A 13177-nucleotide genomic window follows, 5' to 3' on the forward strand; every position below is an offset into this window, starting at 1 on the left:
AAACCTGCTCCGACCAGGTTATGTTCTTGGTTAACCCGAGATTTCCGTTAACCACACCCTTTATAAGTAGGCTACCACCCCTCCACTAATAATTTCTCCCGAGACATGTCAGCGTACCTGGATGATCCATACGACATTGGAGCGCAAATAGTGAGGGACTCTCTTCGCAGGGCGAGGGGTTTTAGAGACCGCCAGAAAATATATATAGCCTACCCTTCTTTGATATCTTTGTCAGATGATCTAGGAAGACGTCTCAATGCCCGTACGTGGACATTTATGTATTTCATCGGTGATGCAAGAATACTGTATGTCCGAAAATAAATCGGACATACTGTAGGCCTACAGTATGCTGAACATCTGAGCAAGAATAGCCTAAAATAAATCGGACATAGCCTACAGTAGGCCTAATCAATTAAAATCACAATTTTAACAAACTTGTTGAATTGAATGTCATATTACTGTACCCTGCACATAAAGGCTACACATTTCCACAGCACCAGAATCCGACCGAATGCCTCCCTCAACCCCCTCCATAATCGGCCTTCCACTATTATTTGCGATGGCCAACTCTTCTGCTACTGTAAAACACTCTGGTGCCTTTCCTCCTACAGTAGTGTTCAAAGACACCTTTTTCTTGTTAGCTGTAAAACAGAGGCCAAGTGAAGGCTATAAGATAGGCCTACATGTTTTCATAATTAAGAAATATTAATGCAAGCTATAACTATATAAACCTACTATTCTGAATAATGTTTTTGTGTTTCATTTTCACCTGCTGCCATGTGCGTTTGGCAATGGTGTTGCATCTGAAATGTTCACAGGATTAGGCATACACTAAATCAGTCAATGGGGGCTACTTAAACATTCAATTATCCTTATTACTGTAATCTATATGCCCACTTCTGAATTGGGTTGCATCTGTAGGCCTTTCTATGAACTCAAAATAGGCTATTTAATTATTTCAACTCATTTCAGACATTCCGCAAGCTACTAATCCTCCTTAACACATATTTAAAGGTGCCATGTGTAATGTCAACACAATGCCAAAAAATCAATTCATACTCCACATTCCATAAAAGATGGGGGCAGTATACCTCCAGAAAGTGAGTTGGTCTACCCTAGAGTAACAACCGAGACACGTATATTGCAGTTTGGCTGGCGGTTATGTTGCCCGCATACCGCCTCCCATGGCCGAAACTGGTATTATGACACCTGTCGGGCTGTGGCTAGTAATTTAGCATGCTAATTCAGGTTGATATCTCTGCAGCACTATACCTTGTCATTTTTTTAATGACATCATCACCCTTATTTCTTCTCATTCTTTTGATGCGTGTAGCTCATTTTTTGGGATATTTTTACCTCAATTCTTACACATGGCACCTTTAAAGAACATGTGGGAATAAAACTTTACTTTTAGGCATTTAGGCTACCCGATCTGCAATATGTTGCCAACAGCCTTGCTTTGTTCACTGCCGACGTATTTAATTTTTGTCGTAGTGGGTTTTAATTCCTCATAACTTGTCATAATAATTGTGCATTCCTCATCCGTAAAATAAGGTGATCGCGTCATCACTGAAAGTGGTGACTTGCGCTGCAACCCGCCCCTTTTATGTGAACGCGCACAAACTCCAATTAGGTTAACCCCGGCTCAACAAATCAACTTCATAATCAACGTCGTAGTGCCGATTAACACCACTTAAGATAACCAGGTTTTGTCAACCCTGGTTTAACAAAGTAACCCTGGGTTACATCTGGGTAGGTTAAGCTCCCTTCGTAGTACAGGCCCCAGCTCCTTAGCCACTAAGCTACCACCACACCTCTCTAGTTTAGGGTAAGTGTGAACAGGCTAGTCTTTTGGATTCCTTTTGATTGTCCATAAGATTTTATAAGTTTGAGGTGAAAATTCTTATTTGTTTGTTACACTCCTGTAACAAATCTGTTAATAGTATTCATCTAATTTGTCCTGGACATATTGTGACCATAATTCAAAAAAGTCAAACAATAACTTCTTTAACACTGCCCTCTTCCCATTTGAGAATTTATTTTTGGGTGCATAGATTGGATACCTAATCAAGTGAGGGGAGATCTACACTTAGTTTCTTTTTCCGTTTTTTTGTTTTGTTTTTGCAGCAAGAAGTTTTTTCTTTTGATGCCCCTGCTGCTAATAAGACCCCCCCCCCCCCCCACACACACACCTTTTTTTTTAAAGAACAATAATATTAAAAGGAAGCATCAATGCAGATGACAGTGTAGTGGTTGTGTATTTCTATTTCCTGCATAAAGTTGCAACTACAATGATTTCAAGAGATATATTATCCTACACTTGTTCTACACATGTGACATTCAGTGAAGTTAGTTGGCACAGTACAAAAAAACACCTCCACAAATCAGTGTCTGCTTGTATCAGAATCTTGGAAATTTTAGAGAGAGAGAGAGAGAGAGAGAGTTTATGTGCATGTGATTATTGCTCAGTTGGAAATGTTTGGAAAAGGGCCATGAAAACTTAAAAGTATTATACACCATTTCAAAGCTTGGACTCTTGTGAATCGATACATGACAACCTTTTTCATGTAAAGTATGTATGGGCTTTCATTATCAAATGTATCTTACTATGTCTCAGTTCAATATGGCCGACAATTGACGGCCGGTAATTGCAAAAATAGAATACTTTTGTGTAATTATTCCATATTTTGTGTAGTCAACCTCTGGCGTACAATCCAAATGGTCTACAACAAAAGGGTTCATATGTAGTAAACCATTTATTATGACCGCCTTTTTCGCATGTCCAAATTTCCGTCAAGGATTCCCGGGACACTGAAAGACCGGGATACACGAAACTTGGTGGGCATGTAACCCCACATGGATAGCATGGAACCATCATTTTTCGTTTTGATCTGTAGCCCCCCCGCTGGACTGGACCCCCCGAAAGGAGGGTAGGGCAGACACAGTTTTCTGTGAATATCTCGAGAACCGTAGGGTTTAGGAGGACCATTTTTTTTTTGTATGTTGATCTCAAGGGGCCATGTCAACCCATTCCATAACCACTCATTTCATGTATAGTACCACCTAGTTAAACACAAAAAAAGTAAAAATGAGGTGTTGTAATCGCAGGTATCTGTGACCTAACATAGTTAAAACTGCACGAAATTGGAAGTATAGGATCATTATGACACCCTCTGAATGCACACCAAGTTTCGTGGAATTCCGTTCATGGGGGGCCACACAATAAATTAATTTATGTTACTATACACCAACTGGCCTGTAGGTGGCCGGAGACAGTTTTCTGTGAATATCTCGAGAACCGTAGGGCCTAGGAGGTCCACCTTTTTTTTGTATGTTTGTCTTAAGGGGGCATGTCAACTCATCCCATTACCACTTATTTAATGTATAGCGCCACCTAGTTAAAAATTAAAAAGCAAATAATTAGGTGTTTTCATCACAATATCTCTGGCTGACATGGTCAAAACTGCATGAAATTGAAAGTGTAGGATCATTATGACACTTTCCGAATGCATGCCAAGTTTTGTGAACTTTCGTTCATGGGGGGCCTTACAATAAAATGATTTATGTGTACATTTAGTGACCGTACACCAACAAGGATTCCTGGGACACAGAAAGACCGGGGTACACGAAACTTGGTGGGCATGTAACCCCACATGGATAGCATGGAACCATCGTTTTTCGTTTTGATCTGTAGCCCCCCCGCTGGACTGGACCCCCTGAAAGGAGGGTAGGGCAGACAGTTTTCTGTGAATATCTTGAGAACCGTAGGGCCTAGGATGACCAATTTTTTCTGTATGTTTGCCTCCAGGGGTCATGTTTACCCATTCCATGTGCACACATGTGCATAAACAGATACACACGCACACACATGCATTCACAGTAATCATACGTATGACACATACTCACACAGTAGACATATGTATGCATGCATGCACATGCACAAACACACATACGCAGACAAACACACAAGCATGCACACACACACACACACACACACACATAAACATAAACGTGTGCACGCACACAATTCAAGAATTTCTCAGAATTATGAACAGGCAAGATGGGGGTGGGGTTGTATAAAATGAATTTTACATGTGAAATCTATGAACTAATCATGTTTTGGTACTTGTTGTCTAGCAGATACCAGTGAGAATTGAGTGTGGATAATGCAATTTAGTGAGACAGTTAGAATCATATAGGCCTTTCAGCGTGATTTATTTTTGTGGAAAAAATGTGCTGGACTGGGCGGCGGTCATATTTTGTACCGCTCTGCGGTACATCTAGTTTTTAGTATGGATTTTGGGTAACCAAAGGTCCTATTTGGAGTCATAAAGACACACAGCTTTTTCACACAGCTTGGTACTTAGGCTCAGTTGTGGTTCTAAGATATAAAGTGACCTAAATGTGGTCAGTTCAGAGACGTTTTTAACCCGGCAGAAAGTTAAAACAATATTCTAGCCTCTGTAACTAATTATAGGGTTTAAGCTTTCCAAAGAGGTCAAGGATTTCATTTTAGGCCAAAATAAGTGGGAACAGTCCCCTTTGAAGTAGGTGCAGTGCAATTCCGGGCAAAAGCCTAGAAATTGGTTTGGGAGCCATGTGCCCCCTATTAAACCCCAATTAAATTTTATATCAAGTTTACAGTACAGTGCAGTGTCATTCCAGATAATGGGAATTTCTTTGGAAACATTTGTATGTTTTGTATCATGCATTTTAAAATGTTTTATTCTCTATTGTCTGATATCCATTCTTAAGTTCACTTACTGTATAAGCAGTCAACATTTATCACTTTCTTTACTATGAGTTATGTTTCAATACATACAAATACAAGAGAGGCAGATTTTGATAATAAAAAGAAGAGAGAAAATAAAGAATCCTGGGTGTGCCTGTGACATCACTGCTCAGTCTGTGCGCCTGAGCTCCTCAGGTGAGTCTGAACTCTGTTGAGTCGCTGGTCACTCATTGGATAAATTTGGCTGACCATCGCAATGGCAATTCTGAGAAGCTGGTCTGCTATTGGCTGCGCTCTTCTGGGAAGGCACTGGGCTTTGCTGGGAGGTGGGCCTGTATGGTTCTGGAGTCCTCGCAGAGTCCGGCGGGCCACAGGTAGTGGGGGAGGCGCGGTGTTCTGGTGCTGGCCCTAACGGTTGCTCCTGATTCACTGGTGGGTCAGTCGTGAGCTAAAACATTTGTTTTCAGAAAAAAAAAAAGAAATACAGGCTAGCACTAAACCAAATTTCACAGACATTTCAATAGATGTGCATTCTTCACAAGGAGTCGTGTTGCAAAAAGGTCACCATGCACATCACCTGTTGTAATGGATGTCATTGTGCATATGAATTCATAAGCCTATAAAGGGTCCTGAGCAAACTTTACCTCCTCTTGGGTTTTGGAGGCCCGGCCAGTGTTTTGGGCATCTGCTTCCGACCGTGGGCTTGAGGCCTTTTTGGTGGTGCCCTTGCGGTTATTCCAGTTCTTCAGACGCTCCTGCCCCTCGTGTGAACGTGCAGTGGGGTTAATGTAGGTCGGAGGGATACGGTTTGGCAAATCCCATGTGCCCACAAATGATGTCCAGGCACTTCCATTCTAAAGGCATTCACAAGAAAACAATAAATCAACATGAAACAATGACAATGGATGATGATCACTTAGGCAATACTATTTATTGATGCAATATGCTCTCATAAACCATGGACTTCAAACAGATGTTAGGATTATTTGGGTGATTTTGGTTATATAGGCTATATTGCCAATTTGCATTATGTAACAAATTAAAAATACATGTCTGAGTAGCCTAGGGGGTCCAGTCAACCTTAGCTTTCATTCCGGGAAGTAGGTGGCCATGGTCGTTGGTTATAAAGGTGGTGTGTCCATCAGCTGCAGAGGGTCTCTGAAATGTTAACAATCACAACAATTTTAAAATGAAATGTTTCATTTCTATCAATGGTGGGAATAACTTGGACATGTGGACATTTTGTCTACTTTTGGAGCTTCTTTTGCGTCCCCTTGGTGTACCACTACCACTACCGCCACACTTATACCTTTACTTAATATTAAGTAAATATATATATATATATATATATATATCGCCTACTCTCTTAAATGTCCATATTTATTTTATGCAGGTCTCTACACTTTATTCTTGCACTGTTGCACTGTTGGACTTACTCATTTGCACCATCACCATGACACTCACTCTCAGCACCTTACCTTACTATGCACACAGGCTCAGTCCCTGCCTCAGTCATTGCAAGCGCCTCATGCTTAATCACCCACTATGTGGATACTGTTTTAGATTTTATTTAGATTTAGTGTTATTTAGTATAATTTGTATTTTAGTATATTCGTTATCTTCTACTGTCCTTATTGCTTAGTTGTGTTTTTTTTTTTTTAATATGATATACTTTTAATGACTTTTTCTGCTGTTAGTGAATGTTGTGTGATGTCTGTATGCTACTGAGACCTTGAATTTCCCCTTAGGGATCAATAAAGTATCTATCAATCTATTTATCACACACATCAATGCTATTGTATTATTCTATGCAAATCTCTTAATGTTAGGTTAACCTACCTCTTTGAAGTGTTTTGGAACAGTCCAGTTTTGCAATTTCTGCGCCTTGTAGGCTCCATCATACTAAAAAGGGAGAAACAACGTTTTACTTATGATGCCTGTAATGGTAAAGAAAAAGTATATTCTTGCTGCACACGTTGATTGATTTTTGATCGATTGCGTTAGGGAAATCAATTGCCTATCTATAGACCTACCTGATTAGCAGAAAAGCTGGACGACATTGTAGCCCGAGACTCCTCTGTTTCAAAGATTTTAGAGCGGAGCACTCTGGAATCTGCTCTAATTTCAGGATTTTTGATTGTAGGATACTTTGTTGACGCTTGTCTCATAGCAACCACCACACGCAGTGTTTGTAAGATGCAAGAGCCACCAGCTAGATTGGGTGGCGCCAGAGCCATATAAGGCTCTGGGTGGCGCTATCCCAGTTATCATGGCAAGATAAATTGCATGAAGTAGACAAGAGACTCAGACCCTAATGACTTTTAATCAAAGCTTCAATTTAAAGTAGGCTGAGCTAATCTAGCAAATGTACACATCTCTTTTAATCATCAAAGCAACTTGAAGATATTTCAGCGTTGTGGCTTTAGTCCTAGCCTACAATCTGTTCATAGAGAATTCTTGCGATTTTTTCCCAGAGCCATGCTATATAGAAACTCCTTTTTATTGGCAGAATTATTGTCTGTCACAGGGTCCACATTTTCTAACAGCGCCCCTGCATGTGGATAGCAACCACTTTAACGGTTCTGCATGTGTTATGCAGCTTCCTCAGGGTGTTAGTAAATGTGTGAAATGTGATGCTGTGATGGTGATTCTGAAAACATGACATGAGCCAGGAGATAAAAATCCGCCACAGAGTGTGTATTGTAGTGGGCACTGCCTCTAAGCACAGTATTGTAGTGGGCACTGCCTCTAAGCACAAGAGTGTGTTCAGCTTTCAGTGTAGCAAATTCCTGTATTCCTTTATATGCTGAAGATGGCCACAGATGGCTGGTAAATACCCATCACAATTAATATCATGCGGAAATACATACACTTCACTCAGCTGTCTCATCTGAAACACACATTTCATTTTGGATATATAATTGTAGAATACAGTGTAGTAATTCCCCCTGATTTAAGTGCCCTAATTTGAATGAATGGCAAGGTCTTAGGCTAAGTCTAACTAAAGCTTATAACTTGGCAAAAATCTATTTGCTTATTTCACACATGGGCAAGACCTTAAAAAGAAACATTGATGCATCAGCTCAATGCTCTCATTTGCCATACAATAGCTATAGTTCATGCACAAAAACTTTTTTTGTTGATTAACCTAACCTTTTCTTGTGGATATATCCTGCTGCGTGTTGATTAGCGACCATGATTGTACCAGACCCTTGCTACAATATGTGGTAAGAATGGTTTAACTGAATTACACATTGAGAATCAAGAGTAGGCCCTACCGAATTGCTGCAGCCAACAGCAAAGGAGCCAGGCAGCTGCAGTGCTACACCCTGGAGGCATGATTTTAAAAATGAGTGAGTGTACCACTGTAGCGGCCTGGCTGCTCTAGAAAGTAAAAACCTAATGTTCCTCTCACAATACATCACGTCATACATTAACTTGTTGTAGCCCATGACTACTTTTTCTTTAGCAAATTCAGGATTAAAAGGACTCAGGACAACAATATCACAACAATGTCACAATAGGCTAGGCCTAGAAACAGAGTGAACAGAATAATAGACTACTATTCCCAAGATAAGAGTCAGATTCCTTTTTAAATATGTAGGAGGTAGGCCTGTGTCTGAGTAAAGCATGAATAAAGTAAATAAAGTCTGAATAGAGCATGAAGCATTCCACACTGCTGTTTGATATTTTTGTTTTAATCCCTTAACAGTGTCCCGCCAGCGGGACGGTTACCCCCCCCCCCCCCAACATTCTAAATCAATTGTATGCGCCATATTGCTATGTAGCATAGTAATGTTATTCACCATTTCAAAGCTTTGACTCTTAGGAATCCAAAAAGGACAAAAATTACTTTTTTCATGTACAATCTGTATAGTGCTTTACATTCTCAGATTAATTTTATTATGTCTCAATGAAATTTGATCCAAAATGCCCCCCTCCCCCTCCTCCGCTTTTGGTGCTACCCTGACTTCTGGCTGCAGTGTAGCTGCAGCACAATAAGTAGATGCAACATATTGGGTACTGTAATATTCACAATAATCCATAGAAATTGAATCTTCATGTTGTATTATCCAATATTAGTTGTACAGATGTATAGTCTATCTCATACACACTCATTGAACCAACAAAGTAAATGCAAAAATAGAGACTATTTTGTAATTATTCCATATTTTGTGTAGTCAGTCTATATCAGAACACCTGACATACAATCTAAATAATCCACAAGAAACCTCAAAGTGTTACCTTTCATTTGAGACCAGGATTATGCTTCTACACAAAGGGGTTCATGTGCAGTAAGCATTTGATTGTCATTATGCATTTTGGATAACAAAAAGTCCTATGGGGAGTTTCCATAGGCATTTTACAAAACGCATTAGCATACTTTGGCAAATAATGGTCTAAAGCACTCATATTTTCATTCTATATTGATCTACTTTTACACACAGCTTCACAAGACCTTGTGCTAGGGCTCAGTTGTGTTTCTAAGGGATATCAAGTGACCTAGAGGGCTGAAATGTGGTCTGTTCAGAGATACTTGTAGCAGAAAGAAAAACTATATTGTAACTTCTGTAACTCTGTGTGAGTACATCACACAGTTATTTTGACTGTTTCCTACGAAAACTACAGGTTCTAAGCTTTCTATAGAGGTCCAACATTTGATGGTAGGCCCCAAAAGAGGTGGGAACAATGCCCTTGTAAATAGGCACAGTGCAATTTCAGGCAAAAACTTGACATTTTTATTGAGATCGATGTGGTTAAAAAGTATTAACAAAATGATTGACAATGTGGTGTCTCAATTAGGTACATGTCCACAGAATGGCTGTAGAACATTGTGTTAGCATTCACTAGATGGCGATAGATTACACTTGAGATGCTGCGCACATCCAGAAATCGGAAGTGACGAAGCAGCCAACATGTTGTGCAGTTCCAGAGCCCTCTGGCAGTTCTTGTCATTTTCCGCTAGCCTTTACCCACGCTTTGTTAGTTGTGAACTCTCGTAATTTCATGAAGTGCCTCTGTGAATGTCGTTTATGACTGCTGACGGTCTTGACTGCAAGATTTTCCATTTCACGTGAAAAGATATTCCACCTAAATACAGTATACTACTTATACTAGTGCAAGTGCAAATTCCCAGCAAGCTGACTAGCTAACGTGTTATGATGCTCTGTCTCCAAATGCTAATAATAAAAAGGTAGTTGTTGTAGATGACCATTTGAGTAGACCATCTGAGCACTTTATTGTACATGGGTAGTTTGATTCAAGCGGCTACCGAGATATAATGGAAGTTGCAAGGACCTCGCAAGGCAGGAGTCAGGTCGCAGATGCTGCAAAAAGTGGTGTCAGCCAAGAAATCAAAACACATTTTCGAGTCTGCCGCTTCATCATTGAAACTGGTAACGTTGACTAAATATGGAAGTTTTGTTTAAGTTTGTATGGGAGTTATGCATACGATCTGTCTTACCTAAGTGTAGACGAATATTTTCCAATCTGCAATTAAAACAATAACGTAAGACTTCTTCAATGTTACCTGTTGTACAGGTGTGAAGTTGGGCATGCGGTCCATGCCAGTGGCTACTGCATGTACTCTGTACCACAGATTTTTTCGGACAGCCAGTCTGGAGGTCTATGAGCCATACCTGGTTGCCATGTCCTCCATTTACCTAGCTGGTAAAGTCGAGGAACAACATCTAAGAACTCGGGACATCATCAATGTCTGCTACAGGTAATTGACAGGAGGTCCATAATGTCCTTCTTGTAGTCAGACCAAATACTTTTGAGAGCGTTCACAGCGTTTTTTAGGCCTACCCTAAAAAAATACCTTATTCTCCTGCCCCATTGCAGGTTCTTCCATCCTGGTAGTGAGCCCATGGAACTGGATGGGAAGTTCTGGGAGCTGAGGGACAGTGTGGTCCAGTGTGAGCTTCTTATCCTGCGACAGCTGAACTTTGTGGTGTCATTTCAGCACCCTCACAAGGTAATGTTTGCTGCCTTTTGGTCATAGAATAATTCATTTTATATATTAAAGAAGCTTTGAGTATTTCATAATAGTCCTCAAAGTGTCAGTCTTGAAAAGTTTTGAGAAGTCCTCCTGTGGACAGTGCAGTGATTGCAGTCCACATTATCCCATGTTTTTTTTCCCCCCTTCCAGTATCTGTTGCATTACCTCGTCTCTGTGCGAAATCTCTTAAATCGCCATGCCTGGTCTCGTACGCCCATAGCTGAAACGGCCTGGGCTCTGCTTAAAGACAGTTACCACGGCTCGGTGTGTGTGCGGCACCCGCCCCAACACCTTGCCCTCTCTGTCCTTTACTTGACCATCCAGAGCTATGGAGTGGAGATGCCCTCGGGAGAACTGGAGTGGTGGCAGGTGAGGGCTTTGTGCTTGTTGACTCATTGTTACCTCGACCCAGGAAGTTATGTTGTCAGTTTTTTTTTTTGTTTGTTTGTGTGTACGATTGTGCAAAAACAACCGTACCCATTTTCTTTTTTTTATTATTGGTAGCCAGAAGATTTACAAAAATACATTTTCAAAAAGTTCCCTTGGCTTGTTCTGACAATTATACATCACAATAGTCTAATGTTCAATGGAAAGAGACAAATTCACAGGTAAGCAAGCGGCCCCATTTTCATGACTCTTAATAAAAAAAGGTGTTGCATGGGCCAGGGCTGAACAACACATTACATTTTGGAGTGGCTCTGACTCACGGGGTGGCCCAATAAATTTAGTTCCACTTTTGCTTACATTGAGAGTTACAGCCCCTCTGGTTTTGTTATGCTGCTTACGGCTGCCTGGAAGTTAACTTTTCATTTCTTATTATACATGTTGGATCCTAGACTTAGTGTGGTGTTTCTTTACAGGCCCTGTGTGACGACATCAGTCGGGGAGAAATTGAGGACATCATGTCAGAACTACTGCAGCTGTACGACATGGAGGCCAAGTGCATGTGAAGAATGGGGACTACTGAGTGCACTAGTCATCATCTGAAGATCAAGAAACGCAACAGTGATAGGGTATCACTCTGAATGTTAGTTTTTATGTGAAACACCTTTGACACATTCTGTTACCCCTACTTGGAGGCAAATTTGCTGTAAACACTGCATCTCAGCAGGTTCTGATGTGAATATGATATTGCTGTAAAACACAACCAGAACATCTGTCCGCTGTGCTGAAATTACCGGGACCTTTTTCTCATGTTTCCATCAGTGGAACAATGCATAATGGAGAGCATCACTGCCTCTGTGTAGTGAGGTATGGGACTCTCTCTTCCACCCACGTTATGAGCGGTGTACCCTCAGTCTCCCAGCTCCAGTGCCCCACTTTCATCCCCTTGTATTGTGCCATTAACTCCGTATAATCTATGAGAAGAGGAGAAGGGGAAGTGTGTGTGTGTGTGGAGGGTTGCTTTTGTCGGTGCAGGGGAAAAGAAATGACCGCTTGAGTTGCCTCTAGCCGTCCCCTGCACCGGCTGGAAACATGAAGGTAAAAGAGACTGAATCTGGGACAGTTCTTTGATAGTTCATTATTTAATTACACTCAGCCTACTCCCGTTAGACAGAGTCCCTGTTGGCTCCTATGGTTTTGTTAAGATGTATGACAGTGAAGTGGAATCCATGTGCCATTTGGGAATTTCACCACAGAGTTAACTGTTCCGTTCCTCCTCCATTGGTTCAAATGGGCCAATACGCAGAAACACATGAGCTTCTCTCTTGAACTGTCTCATGATAATTCCATAGGAAACATTTTATAGTGTAAAAAAAGTAATTGTGTGATAGAATAACTGCATATTACTGCACATGTGAGTGAAGGGACACCTGCTTCATGTGAATACTGCTAATAAACAAGCCTAGGTTTTTGATATTTAAGCCCTGTAGCCAATCAAATAACCTATCCATGCCCAGGTATTGATTGACTGTAACTGTTATAGCTTGGTCTGCGCCATTATTTTATTACTTTGTCTCCTAATTAGAGTGTCAGAGACTGTCTATGAACACTGGAGTTTGTTTGAACACACTCAGAACAGATGACTGTTGGATTCTGAGGAGCAATTTGCTGAAGTTTACAAAAAAGTATATTGCATTAAAATGGTGGACGTCTTTAAAATTGTTGCATAATTCATCTCTGTGTTGATTTCTCTGTGGACCTTGGGGACGCTGTGATTTTCCGCTTCCCCTTTTTGCACATTCTTTTCCGTAAAAAAAAATGGCACCTTGCGTATGTGTGCTGTAGATGAGGAAACCTTATAAAGCACAAAGTCATTGCAAAGTCAGTCAAGTTTACCTCAAAGCATAGCACTTTTGTTAGGTTTAACGCAGACTCATTTGCAAAACATATCTGTTGTCTGTTGGTTTTTATCATGACGGGTAGTATTTTATTGGTAAGTGTCAATTGTACTTTGTGATGGCTGTAGTGGGGCTGGGCAATATGGACCAAAAGTCATATCC

The 13177-nt window shown here is 40.7% G+C and overlaps 2 protein-coding genes across 2 annotated transcripts; one reads left to right on the forward strand and one right to left on the reverse strand.

Annotated features, from left to right (window-relative positions):
* Positions 1-4775: 4775 nt before the first annotated feature.
* Positions 4776-6891, reverse strand: cfap126 (cilia and flagella associated protein 126). The gene is made up of 5 exons (XM_042098103.1): positions 6766-6891; positions 6572-6634; positions 5813-5890; positions 5377-5586; positions 4776-5180 (listed from the first exon to the last, which is right to left on the reverse strand). Exons 1-5 carry the CDS (start codon positions 6790-6792, stop codon positions 4956-4958), a joined length of 603 nt encoding a protein of 200 aa, XP_041954037.1. The 5' UTR covers positions 6793-6891; the 3' UTR covers positions 4776-4955.
* Positions 6892-9643: 2752 nt separating this feature from the next.
* ccnq (cyclin Q) lies at positions 9644-12847 on the forward strand. The gene is made up of 5 exons (XM_042099288.1): positions 9644-10128; positions 10274-10457; positions 10577-10709; positions 10884-11102; positions 11594-12847. Exons 1-5 carry the CDS (start codon positions 10014-10016, stop codon positions 11681-11683), a joined length of 741 nt encoding a protein of 246 aa, XP_041955222.1. The 5' UTR covers positions 9644-10013; the 3' UTR covers positions 11684-12847.
* Positions 12848-13177: the final 330 nt, after the last annotated feature.

Source organism: Alosa sapidissima, chromosome 7 (assembly GCF_018492685.1).
Source record: "Alosa sapidissima isolate fAloSap1 chromosome 7, fAloSap1.pri, whole genome shotgun sequence".
Lineage (NCBI taxonomy): Eukaryota > Metazoa > Chordata > Actinopteri > Clupeiformes > Clupeidae > Alosa > Alosa sapidissima.